Genomic DNA, 18,052 nt, shown 5'->3' with positions numbered 1-18,052 from the left:
ACTGTGAGTATGGGTTTCCGCAAAGCTCTGGACCCACTCAGGGAATTCTTGGGGATGAGAAAAGGGGGAGAGGCCTCCCACGTGTGGGGGACCGTGCCCCATGTCAGCAGAGCAGCCGTGAGGTCTAGCCATAGCTCCTGGGGGTGTCGCTGCGGGAACCCGCCCACCAGCCTCCTGTACCCTCAGAGTCACAGAGGGCAGGACACCGGTGTGGCTGCAACAATGGGTTTATTCAAAATCTGCAAAGCTGAACACGCAAGTGCAAATCTAAATTAGGAAGATCTGCCAGTGGCCCCAGGGTGGCCAGGCTAGGATGGCCCACAGCCAGTTCTGCTTGGCCAAGAAGCACTTGGGCCCCTCAGGCCAGTCCTTGGGTCTGAAGAGCCTGGGGCGTGGGTGCTCTTCCTCACCTAAAAGCCAGAAGAATACCTTGCTAAAGAAGAAAGCAAAAATCATAGTGGGTCTAAGGGGCTGGGAGCGGGTAAGAGAAACTATCCTGCCCTCTGGGGCTCCCTCTCTTCTTGGGGTGGGGTGGGGCCGTGATAAAGGCAGGTGGCGGGGCTGGACTCAAAGCCTGCCGGCCTGCAAGGAAGGGCTTCCATGCCTTGGTGGGATGGTGATGGATCCTAGGGGAGCCCAAGGGGATCCCGGGGCCTGGCACAGAGAGGCCCAGGGGATCCCAACTGGATCAACCACAGCCAGAATCAGTGGGAAAGCAGTATCATGGCTGGGAGGTCTCTGCCACCAGGGCTAGTGGTCAGGCTGCGGGTGAGACCCAGGCTGGGTCACCAGCCTGAGATGGGCCTGAAGGGGTCCCTTTGGCTCAATCTGGCTTGGCCTTGGGAGCCTTCTGGATTTAGGGAGCCGGATGTGGCTGAGACCATCTTCTAAGGGAGTCCAAGGAGACCTGGGGACCTCTGGCACTGGTGGCTGGAGGGCAAGGGCAGTCTACGTTGGGGATTCTCCAGGGAAGCCTAAGTCATTAGAAGCAGCTGAACAAGCAGGGGTGGGGAGTGCAGCCATCACTGTCGTGTCGGGGAAGCCCCGGGACATCACTGCCACAGGTCACCGGCTGCCGCCCCGTTGTCATTCTCGTGAAACTTGTGCAGGTGATCGGCGAACCTGTGGGTCACAGAAACCTTTTGCTGAGGCCGAGTGTGAAAAAGAGAGAAATGTAGGGGGCGGTGGGGGCCATGGAGATCTCCAAGGGGCGTGCACCTTGTGCTGGTGTGGGGGCCGGGGACAGTGGGCTTGGCAGGGGCCGTGGGGTGGACCAGATAGGGGCAGTGATAGAAGGCTGGGGCAAGGCAGGGAACATAAGAACGCGGTGCTGCTGGGGGCCGAGGGTGGGTCCTCACTTCTTGGCACAGAAGGTGGCACAGTCCCGCTCCACGCTCTCGCTCCATGCCAGCTTGTAGAGCACCTGCCCAAGGAGAGACATGGTGAGCTGCCTGGGCTGCTCACGGCCACTCCTGCAGTCCACCTATGGCCCCTGGGCTTGGCTTCCTGACACGTGAAGCTTCTCGTGGCCCAGGCTCCAGGATGGGTGGGCCTTAGAGATGCTCTCGGGCCCACCGGTTTCACAGATGGTCAGACAGGCCTGGGGATGCAGCTGCCATCCCTAATGTTGCTGGGTGTACCACTGGCAGGGCCAGGACCTCCTGGGCCCTGGGGTCAGAGTTGAAGCCCAGGCTAGCCATGTAGGGGCCATCTTGACTACCCTCGCTGGGGGTGGGGATCCCTGAGGCTGGAGCCTTCCATAGGCATGCCCTACCCCCACCTCTGCCCACACGTGGTGGACGCGCAGGCATCGCTAGGCCCCTGTATGTGCTGTGTTCACTAACTGGAATGCCCCTCTGTACCCGAGGAGATTCAGCTGAAGATGTCCCTTCTCTGTGCAGCCCACCTGGCTGTCCCTCAGTAGAGTCAACTAGACCTGTTTTCCCACCTGTCAGCCTCCCACAGCGACCCTTCCCTCTACCAAGCCCCTCCGGGACTGGGCCCTGGGTGGAGTCAGCCGGGCTGCTGCCCCAGCCAAAGAGCCTGATGGGTGGGCTTGTGGTCCCCAGGGTGGGATGAGGCCCCTGATGGGGAGAGAAGTAGCCAAGAGCAGACGCTGTGCCTGGGGGTAGATGGGGGGAGCGTGGTGAATGCATCCTTGGCCAAGCCTGGACACTCACCAGGAAGACCAAGCAGTGCAGGAAGAGTGTGTAGAAGAAGCCGATGGTGCGGGCCATCTTGTTGGAGAGAACCAGCCTCCCCTGGGGAACAAGCGAGGCGTGAGTAGGGCTGGGGCAGGCCTCACCCACCCCTGCAGGGCTCACCCATCCCAGGGCAGCAAGGGGAGGGAAGGGCAGGCAGCTGGCCTTTCACTCCAGTGTTTAGGCTGGGAACTTGGGCCACAGGAATTCTAGGGAAGGGCGTCCCCTGCGGCACAGTTCCAGAACCTACCATGAGTTATGCTGCTTTCCCTGTTTCGGGTCGCATAGCTACTCCTTTTTTTTTTTTTTCTTTTTGCGGTAGGTGGCCCTCTCACTATTGTGACCTCTCCCGCTGCGGAGCGCAGGCTCCGGACGCGCAGGCCCAGCGACCATGGCTCACAGGCCCAGCTGCTTTCCCAGGGGCTTAGGCTCAGGTATTTCCGCTGCCGCTCCTGAAGGAGGAGGAGGGATGAGGAGAGGACCCCAAAGGCTCCCCAATGCTCCAGCTCACTGCAGAGAGGGACCCTGCCCTGCTGTCCCTGCAGAATCCCAGGGGCCTGCCAGGGGCTACCTGGTGCCCAGCCCCACTCAGGGTGACATCCTAGGCTCCCCCAACCTCTGTGTGAGCAGGGCCAGTGATGGGAGCTGCTGCCCCCTCTGCAGTGGCCAATTCTGCCTACAGCAGGAAGGTCTTCAGGGCAGGGGGAGGGGGAGTTACAAGCTCCCCGCCCCCCCACCGTTAAGTCACCTGACACTGGGAGCTCTTTGCTTGTCTGCCTACCCCCAGAGTGTGCACCCAGGCTAACCCGGTCGCTGTCACACACCCTCCCATAGCCCTCAGCACGTGTTCCTGGCACTCTGGCCCCACCCGCGGTGGACCCCGGGCCTTCACGGTACCATCGCGAGCCTGGGGGCTGCCCTGATGGTCTGGTGTGTCAGGGTGCAGTGTGGGGGGCTGCAGGGTGAGACTGGGGCTGGCGGGGGGTGGTTCTGGAGGGAGGCTGGGGTCAGGTGAGCTGGTGGCGGCCGGGTCCACGCACCCGCTTGCTGAAGGAAGAGAAGGGGTCCAGGCGCTCCTCGTATTGGGTTGAGTACCGCAGCTCTGTGTCGTCACTGCCGCCGCCCTGCGAACAAAGGAGGAGGAGACACCCCTGTCACAGTCAAGGGACCCAACAGGAAGGCCAGGGCTGAGGAGTGCAGGCCGACAGCATCATAGGGAACCCCAGTTTCCTCCTTAGCACGGTGGGGGCGGGGAGAAGGCCCCGGGTGACAGTGTGACATGGATGGTGCCACGTGTCCAGGGGCACTGCCCAGGGTCAGAGGTCTCCGCCTGGGGTCAGGGCCGCGGTGCCTCAGGGCAGGTAGGGGAACTAAGGCCCAGAGAGGGGCTGGAATGTATAAGGTGGACAGGGCGGGGTGCCGTACAGGGAGGTGGGTTTGGATGGGGCTTCGCTGGGAGTGTGCAGGGTGGCTGTGGAGCCCAGGCCAGCACCTGGGAGACGAGGGAGCCCCAGACCCCCAGCAGGCCACCCACGGTGTAGTTTGCACGGAGTCTGGGCGCCCTCTGGTGGCCTGAGAATGGCTCCAACCGGTGGTTTGGGGGCTGGTGGCTGAGAGTCTTGTCCCAGGGAGGCCCCCAGCCAGCGTGTCACCGCTCCCCATCCTTCTACTGCCCATTCTGCCTCCCCACAGTCTCAGAGGGGTTTTCTTGCACAAGGTGGTCCCCTGTGAGGCCCGGGGGCTGAGAGAAGCCAGGGAGGGCCCTCCGGCTCAGAACAGAGTGGGTAGCTTTCTGTTGCATTCTCTTGATAGGTTTTTGGAATGTTGGCCCAAATTCTGTTCTTTTGTTTTTTAATATAAGTTTAAAAGATAAGAATTCCCCCGTCCCAGGGACTTCCCTGGTGGCGCAGTGGTTAAGAATCCGCCTGCCAATGCAGGGGACACGGGTTCGAGCCCTGCTCCGGGCAGATCCCACATGCCACAGAGCAACTAAACCCATGTGCCACAACTACTGAGCCCGCGCTCTAGATCCCGTGAGCCACAACTACTGAGCCCGCGTGCCACAACTACTGAGCCTACGCTCTAGAGCCCATAAGTCACAACTACTGAAGCCCGCACGCCTAGAGCCCGTGCTCCGCAACAAGAGAAGCCACTGCAATGAGAAGCCCGCGCACCGCAATGAAGAGTAGCCCCTCCTCGCCGCAACTAGAGAAAGTCCGTGCGCAGCAACGAAGACCCAATGCAGCCAAAAATAAATAAATTAATTAATTTAAAAAAAAAAAAAAGAATTCCCCAGGCCTGTCCTGTATGTTCAACATCCCTGGGGTTAAATTCCCACATCCTGGGGTCAACTAGTGGGTCACCCCCATTTCACAGAGGAGTCACCGTGACTCCTGTGGGCCTGAGTCCTGTGAACCCCTGCCTCTTGCTGGACCTCACCACCTCCTGCCTGGTTCTGAGGAACGAACCTCCATAAGGTCTCCACTGTGGGAGGCTCTCCCCAGCCTAGGGAGGACAGCTGGCAGGCACGGGGGGTGGGGGTGTCGGATGCCCTCTGAGGGCCCCAGGCCCAGTGCTGCCTAGCAGGTCACTGCCCCGAACCCTCCCGCCTGGATATGCCCGGACCACCTCTCTCTCTTGCCTGGTACACCTGGGGCTGAACTTGTGGAGGGCACTTACCCGGCCAGGGTAGCTCTGCAGGAACTTGATCTTCTCGAAGAGCTTGATGTTGTCGGCGCGCAGGCTGTCCAACTCGCTCTGCAGGGCTTGGATGGTGTGCTGCGCCAGGCGGCTCTCCTGTAGTGGAAGGCGTGTGGGGAGAGGCCTCTGTGCTGGCACAGGTCCTGCTCTGTCTACCTGGAACCCCTGCTTGGCCTGGGGCCATGTCCTTGACCTGCCAGCCTCTGCTCAGAGCTCCCTGCTTCGGGGAGACCCCGCACCAGGCAGAAGTCGCAGTTCTTGGATCACTTTCTTCACGTTGTTTGTTTACAGTATTATCAGCTTAAAAATTATTATCGAGATATAATTCATATAACATAAACATCACCATTTTAATGTGTACAACTCAGTTGTTTTTCTTTTTTTTTGGTATATTCACAGTGTTATGTAACCATCCCCACTATTTAATTCCCGAATATCTCTATCACCCCAATAAGAAACCCCACACCCGTCATCAATCACTCCCCATCCCCTCCTGCCCCAGCCCCCGGCAGCCACTAATCTACTTCCTGCCTCTATGGATTTGCCACTTCTGGACATTTAGTATAAACGGAACCATACAATACGTGATTTTAATGTTTGCCAATCTAGGGGCCAAGTGAAATGTGAACTCATTTTCCAACTTATTAAAATGCTTAAATAGGTGTTTTCTTCACACTGCGAAAAATTCAAAAGGACAAGAGAAGTCCGTGGTAGTGTGGCAGTTCCTCAAAAAATTAAAAATAAAATTACCATATGATCCAGCAATTCCACTCTGGGCATACGCCCCAAAGAACTGAAAGCAGGGGCTTTGAGATAATTTGCCTGCCCATGTTCATAGCAGCAGCATTCACAATAGTGAAAAAGGTGGAAGCAGCCCAAGTGTCCATGGAAAGATGAAAGGACAAACAAAATGTGGTCCTCAATACAATGGAATATTATTCAGCCTGAAAAAGGAAGGAAGTTCTGACACACGCTCTGACATGGATGACCCTGGAGGACATTACGCTGGGTGAAATAAGCTAGTCACAAAAAGACAAATGTTCTATGATTCCACCTATATGAGATGCCTAGAATAGTCAAATTCATAGAGTCAGGGTAGAATGGTGGTTACAGGCGGACGGGTGGACGGCAATGGGGAGTGAGTGTTGAATCGGTACAGAGTTCCAGTTTGGAATGATGAAGAAGTTCTGGGAATGGATGCTGGTAATTGTTGCCTAACGATGTGAATGTACTTAATGCCACTGAGCTGTGCACTTAAAAAGGGTTAAGGTGGGGGCTTCCCTGGTGGCGTACAGGCGGACTCTTAACCACTGTGCCACCAGGGAAGCCCTAACATGGTAAATTTTAAGTGATGTGTCCTTTACCATGACTTAATACAAGTACATGGTAAAAAGTCTAGATTTTTAAAGCAAAAGGTAGACTATTATAAATACTCTTTCCTCCCTATTTGATCTAATTTGAAGACCTTCTTTGAAGGGCCGTCTAGCCTTCCACAGTGACTGTCCCCTGTCCCCCAGGTGCGTGTGGGTATTCCCTGTCCACCGTCCATGCAGGCAGCGGTGAGGGGAGCAGCCCTGACGGTCCTTCATTGAGGCCTCTTGCTCCAGAGCCCACATCACAGAGGGTCCCACTGGATCTGGTCCACCCTTGTCACCGGACCAGCACTGGGCCTGGCCCGCCATGGGCGTTCAGTGAATGTCTCCCTCCCCAGAACCGCAGCCTGGAAACCCCGTGGGGGAAGCTGTGGGTGTGGAGAGCAAGGGTCTAGACATTCCGCCAACCGCTCAAGCCGTGACTCTTTGAGAAGACAGAAACCTTCTTGACTCCCCTTTCTACTGGGAGAGTGATCGGGGGACCTGGGCTGGCTCTGTGGGATGCAGGGGGTGTGGGGGGGTCTGCAGAGTCCCTAAGGAGGCACTGTGTGTGAAAGACTCACGTGCAGTCGGACGGTCACCCTTGCAGACTAGACTGCCCGTTTCCCTATGGGGCTCCTCCAGGAGGGCCACCAGCTGGGTGCTTGGCAGCCAGCAAGCTCTCTCAGACCCCACAGAGCTCCCGGCATCTGTATGCCGTTCCTCTTCATAGGGTTCAAAGACTCTCTTCCCTGGGACCTGCCCCTGCTAACTCCCACCTGACTGAGATGTTTCTTCCTGGACGATGGTGACCACCCCCAACTCGTCTTCCTGGGCCAGGCTTCTGTCCTGAACTGGCTGCCTGAGTGACCTTCTTACCATCCATCCTGGCAGTGTTGGTCCCCTGCTTAAACCCTTCGGTGGCGCCCCAGCCTGGCACTAGGGACCTTGCCTGGTGACTCTCTGTTTTGTCCCTGCACTCCCTTCCGGCTCCTTGGCCCCATGTTTCCACTCACTCCTTTACCTTGAATGTCTGAATCTTCTTTCAAAGCCCAGCGTGGCATCAGCTCCTCTAGGAAGCCCTCCCTGATTGCACAGAACAAATCTAATCCCACTGAGGTTTATGGTCTGTGACACATCTTTCTCCCCCAAGCTTGTGTGTCCTCTACGGTGTCCTCAGGTCCAAGGAGTGTAGGGGAGAGAAGGATGTGACTCACAGACTCCAGCTCCTGGTTCCGGGTCCGGAAGCGCTCCCTCTGGCTGGAGATGATGGAGAGCAGCGAGTCCACCTGGCCCTCGGGGAGGGTGCTGCTGGCTGGTGCTGAGGGTCCTAGGAGGGAGGGGACAGTGGCTTGGAGTAGCGGGAGGCACAGCTCAGCAGTGGGCCCTCAGGTCACCAGCCCCGAGGGAGCTCAGGCCAAGTGCCATGGGGTGGAAGCCACTAGATGCTGAGAGGTCGGGGAAGGGGGGGAGGGGCCAGGGGAGCAGCAAGGGGTGGGGCATGAGAATAGGGGCCTCGGGAGGGGGCTGTCCCTGAGGTGGGCCCCTCCTGCCTGCACTGTCCGAGGGCCAGGCGCCAGTGACCCTTCCCTTGTTCTATACTTGGATCTGAGACCCTTGTATCGGTCAGACTGGGCCCCCACTTCCTGGGGAAAGCAAAGGGACACGGAGGGGACTGGGTACCCCCTACCACCGCCACCGTGTCCTGGCCCAGCAGCCCCGGGTTCTGGCCTCGACACCCAAGGAGGCACCTCCCCTCCAGCCCTCTGGCTGCATCTCAGGGCTGAGGCCTCCCCAGGAAGCCAATGCCCACCAGCCTTCTATGGCCTCTGGCAGGGCCGAGGGCGTCAGGGTTTTTGGGTTTTTTTTTGGGTTTCTACTGCATTGCTGGCGTCGAGGCCTGACCTTTGAGGGAGGAGAGCGCTCTTTAGGGCCCAGGGCCCAGGCTGTACCACCTCTTTTCCCTTCCCGCCCTGCCCATCACTGCCTAGGCCCCTCCTCACCATAGAACAGGGCAGTGGCCTCCTTGATGGGCTCGGGGATCTTCTCCAGGCCAAGCTCGGCTGCGCCCTGCAGGTGAGAGGAAGAGGTCAGAGGCGCCTCCACACTGGGCATTGAGCACAGCCTCCCAGGGGGCCAAGCAAATAGGGGTCAAGGAGCAGGAGGGGTGGTCTGGAGGCAGGGGTTGGGCAGAGCGGTGGCAGGACCTAAGAGGATGCCTCATGTGGGCCACTGAAGATAAGGCTGGGCCCCAGGTTCACCCCAAGGCCAGAGCTCAGCGGTGGGGTTCACACCGGGTCTTTCGGCCCTGACGGGCGTCAGAGGCCAGGCGAACCGGGCCCTGCCAGCCAGCCTGCTGTGTGGCCCTGGGCCAGCCCAGCTTCTCTCCCTGAGCCCCATTTCTTCATCTGTAAAATGAGGTGGGTGATTTGATGACCTCTAGGGGTCCTTAGGGCTCCAGCCTTCCCTGATCTCGGGGCCTCAGGTCCTCTAGCTGTGAGATGGGTGGATAATCCCGGCCTTGCTTCTGCCCAGAGCTCCCAGGGCAGAGGTCCAAGCCAGTGCCCGGACGCAGGGGGCTTTGGGCCCTGTGCCCTGTGGCTGGGCATCCCGAATTGGGCCTTTGTGGTGAAGTGAGCAGACAAAACCCAGAGGCTGTATGTAGGTGACAGTCGCTGTGGGGCGTGGGGCGGGGCAGGTGGACACCAGCTGCCTGAGGAATGGGCTGGCTTACTTGGAGAGCCCGTATTCAGTGAGGCTGAGAGAGCCCTGGGCAGGTGGTGAGGGGGCAGGGTGGGGGGTGGGCTCACCTCGGCGTCCGGCCGCTGGATGGACTGGATGGTGCTGAGGTCCTGCTCCAAGCGGGCGATCAGGTCCCTCTGCTCGGCTGCTGTGGCCATGACCTCAGTGACGTGGACCTGCAGCTCTGCACAGCGCCCTGTGCCAAAGGAAGACGTGGCCGTCAGAGGCAGCCTGGTGGGACCCACGGTGCTCTCCCGGCTCTGTGCCTCCCAGCCCACAGCCTGTGCCCCTGCCCGAGGGACCAGCATTAGCCCAGCCGGCAGGGGTGGGGCACTCCTGGCATGAGCTGCTCATGGAGTTCTCTGAGTAGGGGAAGGGGCCCATGTCAAAGATTTAGGAGCAATGGGCAGCCCCCTCCCCGGCTCCGCTGTGACCAGCCCCTCTCCCTCTCCAGGCCTCACTGCTTCTGTCAAGCAGGGCAAGGAAGCTGAACCCAATGAGCCCCAAGTTTCTTCCAGGGCTGATGCCCTGGGATAGTGACCAGAGAGAGGCCGCGATGGGGTAGGAGTGGGGAGAAAGGTAAGGGAGGTGCAGAGGGGCGCAGGCCGGCCTCCCTCAGACCGAGCAGGGGCCGGGGGAGTGAGGGCTCCCACTGACACCAGACTTGCACAGCCCCTTCAGCGCAGCGTTAGGGATGGAGCAGCTCCCCCAGGACTCACCTGGCCCACAGCCCCCTCCCTCTCTCCCAGCCCGGTGCCAGGTGTCTTTACAACAAAGCGAATCCAAAATAATTCTGTGTGGGGACTTTCCTGCCTTTCTGGAGGGTGGGAGATGTCGCCGAGTCTCCCAGCACAGTCCCCGTGGGCGCCTTCAGCTGCTGTCGGCAGGGCGGACGGCAGTGGCCTGGCAGCTGGGCAGACCCGAGTTTGAGGTCTGGCCCTACTTCTGGTTGGCTGTGTGACGCTGGGCAGCGACTTGCCCTTTCTGGGCCTCATTTATAAAATGGCGACAGTAAAGCCTGCTCAGAGCCGCGGAGAGGGTAGCAGAGGCCTGAGGCCTGGAGTGCTGTGCTCTGGGGTAGACTGGGTGGCCACCAGGGGGCACTGTTGCCTCAGAAATGCCCCAAGGCCTCAGGCTGTGGGCAGTGCCAGGAGACTGGCCCCGGGCCCTCCTGGGCAGACTCACCCCTCACGGTGTGGCCTGCTCACTGGACAGCCTCACCCCCACCTGCTCCATCTCCTGGGTGCCTGCTGCACACCCAGCCCTTTACACACCTCACGACAGTCCCGTCAGTCAGATCAGATGATTTCCATTTTACAGATGGAGGAACCGAGGCTTCCCGGCCTGGGACCGTCCAGACCCCAGGGTGTGCACCGCCGACTATGTCTAAGCCCTCCCCACATCAGGGTCTCCATTGCTTCAGGCTCTGAGTGGATTTCTTCCATCAGACACCATTGAGCTCCTTCTGTACCTGGCGGGTAGGTGGTGTCGGCGAAGTGAGGGGTCCAGTGGGGCTGGGGAAAGAGGCTGGAGCCGAGGGCAGGGCTGGGGTATGGAGGAGGAGAGTGGCTGGCAGGGCCGGGGCCTGCAGGCCCTGGGTGGCCTCCAGGAGCTTTTAGCAGAGCCCAGAGGGGAGAGGCCCAGAGAGGCCCCCCAAGTGTCATCACCCGCCAGCCTGGGCGGTGGGGCCTTGGTGACCATCACACACGCACAGGAGGAAGGTGGACGGGCGTCATGGTGAGGTGTATGTAGGGAGAGGGCATCATGGTTAATTTTTAAAAATTAAAAAAAATTTTTTTTTTTTTTCCACCGTGCCACACAGCATGTGGGATCTTGGTTCCCTGACTGGGGATCGAACCCACGCCCCCTGCAATGGAAGCCTGGAGTCCTAACCACTGGACCGCCGGGGATGTCTGAGGGCATCATTATTAGAGGTGAAGGACCTGGACTGAGGGAGGCGACAGGTTCAGTTCTGGGCACCGGGCGTCCATAGGGACAGCCACAAACAGGACCACGTCCAAAAATGGCTCTGGGTGGACAGACCACCACCCCCCGCCCGGGGATGAGTGGCAGGTGTGGAGCCCAGAGAGGGCTCAGGTGGGCAGCCTCCCACCTTGAGGGATGAGGGCCCCGGGGACACAAGGGACGGGGTGGAGGTCGGGGAGCCCGTGGAGAGGTGGCCTGCTGGTCAGTCCCGGGAGGTGTGCACACAGCGTGGTTCCGAGGGGACCCAAGCACGGCACAAACGTTGGCTAAAATGTCAGTGAGACCATTCCTCGGCAGGCCCCTGGGTAAGGAGCGGCTTGAAGCTCCAGGAGCCGTCCGTGGGCGGAGGGGAGATGAGGGGACATCCAGGCCGGGTTCCCTGCATGTCTGTGCCTGTGTCTGGTGCTGGGGGTGGGTGGGTATCCAGGTCCCTGCCCGTGCACACGTGACACCCTGTGCACGTGTGGGGGCCCTGCCAGCAAGCCCTCTGTGCTAGGCTGCCCCAGCCAGTGGGTGCCAGGCCACTCGGTTAGGCTGGTCTAGAGGGCCGGCCTCAGCCACTGCTGCAGACGCTCCCAGGCAGCGGGTGAGCCGCTGAGGAGACCTCCGGGGGTGCACGGCTGAGTGATGGCGGTGGCTGCTCCCCAAGAGGAGGCTCTGGGTGAACCTGAGGGCTGGCTGGCGTGCCCTCATGGCGCGTGCGGGGGTAGCTGCCCGTGGGGCACCGGGAAGAAGCCGGGCAAAGGCGGGGCAGTGGAGGTGATGGGGCAAGGCTGCGGGAAGGCCCTGGATGGGCCCCGCCACCCCTCACTTCCTTCCGTCTCCTCTGCTGGGGGCGGGAATGCGCAGACCGAGATTTGGGATCACGTCTCTGGGTGGCCACTTGGTGTCAAGGGAGGGTCCTGAGCTGGAGTCTGGCCGACCTGGGCTTGAATTCTGGCCCTGGGGCAAGGCAGTAGAAGGCCCTGGAAAGAGTCGTGACCCCCATTGTTGCGGAGAACCCAGGAGGGTAGGCCCGTGCTTGGAAGTGGCCGCCCAGATGGGGAAGGGGCGAGCCGCTGGGTGGTTGGGCTATGGCAAGTCTGAAGCGCTAGTGGAACGGCTAAGGGGACGTGTATGGCGGAGAGCGGGACCCACAGATGCAGGCTGCGGAGACCTCCGGGTCCTGGGGTGACTGAGCGCCCATCAGCGGACGTAGATGCCCAGAGCGTGCTGGGTGAGAACGGCCAGAACTTCTGGGGATGCTGACCTTTTCAGGAGTGTCCCGGAAAAGACCCGGAGATGAGGTAGCAGGAAGCAGCGGGGAGATCAGGAGGAAGCGTGTTAAGACACCAAGTTGAATAGGGACCGTCAGTGAGTAAGGAGGGGTCACTGGGGTCTCAAGAAAGGCTGGAGCGTTCGGGCAGGGTCATGGCGGAGTGGGGGAGCAGCAGGGGTGCAGAGGTGGGGACAAGCCCGCTCTGGACGGACGCCAGATGGGGGGGCGGCATGCTCAAGAGATGCTGCAGGATGGAGTGTCTGCAACCCGGGGAAAAGCCTGTGCAGAGAGACAGGCTGCGTCTTGGAGGGGGAGGGGCAACAGAGGGATGAGCGCGGGGCTTGGGGCTGGGGTGGTGGAGAGAGACCCCTCGCCTCTGAAAGGTGGCCCACGTCAGGTGGGTCTGAAGCTTTATGGGACCTCGTCCTTCTGGGAGAATCCGGGAAGGGCTTTCTAGGGGTGCATTTCAATTTCAGAGGGGAGAAAGAAAGCAAAGCGACGTCAAGGTCAAGACTTAAGAAGACAGGACTACGACTGCGGGTCAAGCCCTGATTTCTGAGTGCAGGGCGATCAAATGCACAAACGTACCCCAATCGCGATCGGGTGGTGTCATACCCAGGGCTTTCCCGAGCGCGGGGGACCCCTTTATTAAATCAGCCACCTGCGAGCCAGGCGGGAGACGCGCACTGTCTCTCTGCCTGGAGGGATCTGAGGGGAGGTGAGCCGCTAGCACACCCGCCCCCTCCCCACCTCTGCGCCCGGGTATCCCCACGGGCGGCCAGAGATGCCTCCCTGTGCCTGCAGATGCCAGCGCCTCGCTCTGTGCATCCTCAGCAAGTCTCCTCTGTGTCCTGCGGCCCTTGCTTCTTCCCACAAGCACACGAGCACATTATCCTCCCATGTGAAATGCACACCCTCCCAGTCTCTTGACCCCACTGACCCCTCCAGCCAGACTCCCTGAAGAAGGTGCCTCGTCTCGAGTGTCCACTTCCGTAAACCCTCCCCGTCAGACTTGGACGCCCACTCCACCGACTGTCCTCGCCAAGGTCCCTGATGACCTCACACCTCACTCCGTCCTCATTTCTCAGCCCTCATCTTACTGACCCATCAGCACCTGTTTCCAGGGCACTGTCCCGGGCCTCCTGCCCTGCTGGCCGCTCCTTCTCAGGTTCCTGTGCTGGCCCTTCTCCCCTCTCAGCTCTGAACGCTGCTGCACCCAGTGTGCCGCCCCTGCACGCTTTTCTCTCTCCTATCATTCACTCTGGCCACCTTGGGTGCCATTTATAAGCCGATGACCCTCCAATGCATGTACATCCCCAGTCTACTCCTTTTCCTGGGCTTATCCTCCACTTGGCTGTCTAAGTGACGTCTCAGACTTAACGGGTCCGAACTGAAGCTTGATTCCGCCCCCTCACACCGCCCCACAGTCTGCTTCGCCCCAGTCCCATGGCCCCAAGAGGCGGCATCCTCTGGGCTGAGAGGAGCGGAAGCAAGGCCATTCTTCAATGGCTCAGACCAAACCCCTGCGGCCATCCTTGCCCTTCTCCAACACTCCTTACATCTCATCTGTCACATGTCCTGCTTTTGGCTTTCTCTTCCAGATAGATCCAGAATCCAATCAGTTTCACCACTGCCACCACCTGGTCTGGGTCGCAACCTCCCATCTGGATTGCGGCAACAGCCCCCGCACTGGCCTCCCTTCCTCCACCCTCACCCCTTCAATCTAGTCATGAAGCAACAGCCAGAGAGCCTTTTAAACAGTAAGATCAGACCACCCTCTGTTCAAATCCTACAGGCCCCCGCATCCCTCGGGGTAACAACAGCCAGAGCCCTATCAGGCCCCACCTGCCGCGCCTCCCCCTTGCCTCTCCGACCTCGTCGCCTCCCGCCCCTCCCCTTGGTCACTGTGCTCCAGCTGTACTGGTTTCCAGGCACGTTTGTACCACAGGACCTTTGCACTTGCTGTTCCCTCTGCCTGAAATGTTCTTCCCTTGGGCATCTGTATGGTTCATTCCCTCACCTCTGTCAAGACTCTGTCCACATGTTACCTTCTTAGTGAGGCCTACCCTGACCGCCTGTTTAAAACTTTAACCCCTCCACTTGCTCTTCCTGTCCCCTCGCCTTGTTTTTCTCCCATAACACTTAGCACCGTCTAAGTGGCCATGTGATTCACTTATTCATTTATTATGTCTATCATCTTCCTCCCCGCACTAGAAGGTCAGCTCCTTGTTTTTCTCCTGCTACAACCCCAGCGCCCAGAGCAGTGGTCCACGGTGAACCCTCAGTGTGCGATTCGCTGGTGGATTCCGCCCAGCGGGGAAGCACCACTTCTTCTAGGTGGGAGGTTGCACAGGGATGCCCAGGGCTGCAGGGTCTCCCAGGTTGGGGCAGAGGTGGCCGGGCACAGGCGGCAGGAGCCTGGCAGGGCCAGCTGGCCTCTGCTGGGCCCACCACCTGATAACTGCTCAGGCCTCACCCGGATCCCTCCAGGCTGTGCCCTGGCACTGGGCCTGCAGATCTGCCAGCGCAGAGCCCCAGGGCGACCCTGCACCCCAATCAGTGAGTGCATACTTGCTGGGGGGCTACAGGGGGTGGAGGGCACGTCCTCCCTGGCTGGGGCCCCCTCACTCCAAGTATGGCTGCAGACTCTCTCGGCCGCACCTGAATCTTTCCTGACATCAGAGAACAAGCATCACCTAGGGAAGCATCCCTCCAGACCTGGCTTTGTTCTTACGAACAGCGTGGTCATCCGCCTCCCACCTCGCACGCCCTACCCCAGCACCGCGGCTTCCTGCTCCACTGACCCGACAGGTGTCGCCCTTCTTCTGTGCACGTGCTGCCCCTCGATTCGGGTGTCCTCCCTGCCTGTCCATCACAAATGCCACCTCCCACGTCAAGGCCACTCTGGTGAAATCTGCTAGCCTTTTCCCAAGTGCCCACCAACGTCACAACAGTTCTCCACAGCCCTCTGGGTTCTCACCCTGGCTCCCCGTACGTGGGCCTGCAAATTGCGTGCCCCCCAAATCCAGCATCTAGGGCCATGGAGGAGATAGCAACACACCCCAAGGCAGCCACTTGAAAGCCCTTTGAAACACCAGCAGACCGGATTGCCGTGGACGACTCACGCACTTTAACAATTACATCATCGTGTCGCCTTACCCTGTATAAACCTGCAGTTCCCCAGTGCATCAAAGAAGGCACATCATTTTGCTCAGATCCACTTAACCAGAGAGAAAGGAGAAAGGCCGTGCACAGGGAGGCTGAACGCTCTGCCTCCGTGGGGACAGCACCCGACGGCAGTCAGAGCGTGAAATCTTGCTTGTTTTTCTGCCTCTGGAGCTGCCCGTTTACAAAAACAAGAGTCAGCCCCGCAAAACCATGTGCAAGTGCAGTTCTGCTTCATTAAATCTCACGGCAAAAGCGCTTGCGGAGATCTTCTGGGTAAAAGGAGTGCGTGCTAAGTGCTTTTTTTTTTTTTACATTATATCTTTTAATTTAGTTAAAGGGTCTTTAAAAAGTGGGGGTGTACCTAAACTAGAAACAGAAAAGGTTCCCAGTGAGGTTTAAGTTTCTCAGCGCCAAACTGGGAGAGCCTTACTGGTTTATGCCAACTTCTCCCATGGAGGGTGGGTGGGCAGACATTCGGGGACAGCTCTACGCTTCCACACCCGAGTGACGGGTTGAGACAGGGGCTGCTGGGAGCCCCTAGCGCGGGTGGGAGACTCTCCCTGCTCCGGGGTCTCCTATGGAGGGGAAATTGAGTCTCGTTTAGGTCGCGGTTCCGTATCACGTGTGTGAGCTTCACATGCTGAAACCTACACATCAAGGCGTAACGGGCTAACATACCCCCGCCACCCCCCGCACCAGTCACACATCGGTAAGGATGGCAACGCTTTTCCAATCCCGTAAATCTCGAGACGAGAAGCCTCCTCGGTCACAAGCACGTGGACCACATAGCAGCCAACTCTGCAGGGCTCTCCCACCTCCAGCCCCGAGCGCTGGCTGGAGAGGCCCTTTCTCGGGAGCCGATCATGCCGGAAGCCCACAAGACACGGTTCCCGCCTTCGTCTTCCCACCCATTCGCCTGTATTCACAGGTGCCCTGAGTTTGTCCAGAGACCCCACAGAGCAGGCTGAGGCCAGGCCGCCGGCGCCACACCCTACACGGTCGCCCCGCCATTCCTGGTCCTGTGAGACTCGCGATGGTGCCCCCATTTCACAGACAAGGAGGCGGCTGCCAGGAGGGCCAGCACTTCAAAGGTACCCGAACGGTAAGGGCGACACAACAGCAAGCAGCGATGCAGGCCGTGACGGGGCACGTTACCGTGTGCCCAGACGGAGACCTGAGGACAGCAGGGCCTGCCGGCCCCCAGATCCCCACGCATCCATCCCCCGGCCCAGGTTCCGGCCGACACCTGCCCCGACGCCACACGCCCCACGAAGCACGGGAAGGCGATTCTCGAGGTGCCCTCTGGACCCAAAATCAAAGTGTTTGCTGCTCCTCCTCGGGCCAGAGCCCTTTAAATAAAAACGACCCACACGTTCTTGTGTTTGTATAAAAGATATTTACTTCAATGATCACACCTACGGTGCTAGTGAATAATAACGATACAGGGTGTGAGTTTCATACAGCGATATTGCTTCTCCATATCGTATAGGGACCGTTGTACAGTGCCGGGAACGAACATCGTATGGCTAACCAACGACAGAGGGGACAACGCCCAGGGGCCGACGGGGGCCTCCCCCCACCCCCACGCCGGGCGGATCAACTTTTGACTTACCGTGTCGAAAACAAATAGAAATAAAATGTTACTAGAGATGGCTCACAGCAACACAACAGAGACCTTTCTCAAAGCTATTTGTACAAAAATGATGGTTTTTTTTGTTTGTTTGTTTTTTTGGTCAATTGGGTCATTGTGAGGATTAAAAAAAAAAGTCTGTGATTGTGAGTATGAACAAATGAGCTCTAAAAACGTCTAAGACTTAGTGCATTACAGAAAATATAAAATACTGCTAAAATGTAAGACGCCACGAGACACGGGGTGCGGGGGGGGAAGCTGAGCTTATTACGAGTCATCTGGGAGAGGCCCGCCGTGCGGCCGGCCGTCCTGTGCTGTTAGTAGTCTGGGCAGGAGCGTGGCCACCCGCTCTCACGGCAAGTGCTTCACTGCACAACTGCAAAGAGCTAGGTCTTACTCAGTGGAAAGGGACGTGGGGGACACCGCTCTTCCTTTTGCTTTTTCCCACTTTTATTTTATAACAAGCTATCCGCGAATGCTTTTGGAAGTTTGAACGAATCCTCATGCCTCCAAACGGCACAGCATTTTCTGAGGGGGTCTCAGAGAGTGGGACATGAGATGCCCGTTTTTCCAAGGAGGCAGAAAACGGTTTGAGAGTGAGAGAGAGAGAGAGAGAGAGAGAGAGAGAGAAATGCATAGACTACTTGGAGGGAAATGAAAACCCTTCGGCGGGGGAGGGATGGGGGCCGTTATTTCATCAGAGGGCTTTCTTTCAAAGAGACAAGGACAGAAGCAGGACCCCAAATGACGTCAGAGGAGGGAAAGTCACGGCACGGAGAGTGAGTCGGCGGTCGGTGGGCCCTTTGGGAGCCCCACCTTGGCCTCCACCATCAGTCCCACTGCACCCCAACACCCGATGAGCAAGCAACTGGGTGTCTTGCTGGCTGTGCCTCTAGCCACAGAAAGCTGTGCCCCTGGTCCAAACTTCCTCCACACTTGACCACGTGAAAGGGGATAAGGGACTCCACCCCCCCCCCCCCCGGCGGGGGCGTTTCGCCGCGCCCCGCCCGCGAAA

General features: G+C 59.0%; 1 protein-coding gene across 1 annotated transcript in view; it reads right to left on the bottom strand.

The window, feature by feature from the left end:
• Positions 1–209: 209 nt before the first annotated feature.
• The window catches only part of CUX1 (cut like homeobox 1), a 368,097-nt gene continuing 350,254 nt past the window's right edge, over positions 210–18,052 (bottom strand). The window contains exons 15-23 of the mRNA XM_024745460.1: positions 9,064–9,191; positions 8,257–8,323; positions 7,471–7,583; positions 4,881–4,997; positions 3,242–3,325; positions 2,576–2,653; positions 2,181–2,261; positions 1,359–1,423; positions 210–1,122 (exon numbers count right to left, since the gene is read on the bottom strand). Coding sequence (XP_024601228.1) covers positions 1,053–1,122; positions 1,359–1,423; positions 2,181–2,261; positions 2,576–2,653; positions 3,242–3,325; positions 4,881–4,997; positions 7,471–7,583; positions 8,257–8,323; positions 9,064–9,191 — 803 coding nt within the window. The 3' untranslated portion in view covers positions 210–1,052. The remainder of the gene's footprint in view (positions 1,123–1,358; positions 1,424–2,180; positions 2,262–2,575; positions 2,654–3,241; positions 3,326–4,880; positions 4,998–7,470; positions 7,584–8,256; positions 8,324–9,063; positions 9,192–18,052) is intronic.

The sequence above is a fragment of the Neophocaena asiaeorientalis genome, unplaced genomic scaffold (genome assembly GCF_003031525.2).
Source record: "Neophocaena asiaeorientalis asiaeorientalis breed wild unplaced genomic scaffold, Neophocaena_asiaeorientalis_V1.1 scaffold461, whole genome shotgun sequence".
Taxonomy (NCBI): Eukaryota; Metazoa; Chordata; class Mammalia; order Artiodactyla; family Phocoenidae; genus Neophocaena; species Neophocaena asiaeorientalis.
Note: the sequence above shows the minus strand (reverse complement) of the source record. Positions and strands in the feature narration are given on the sequence as shown.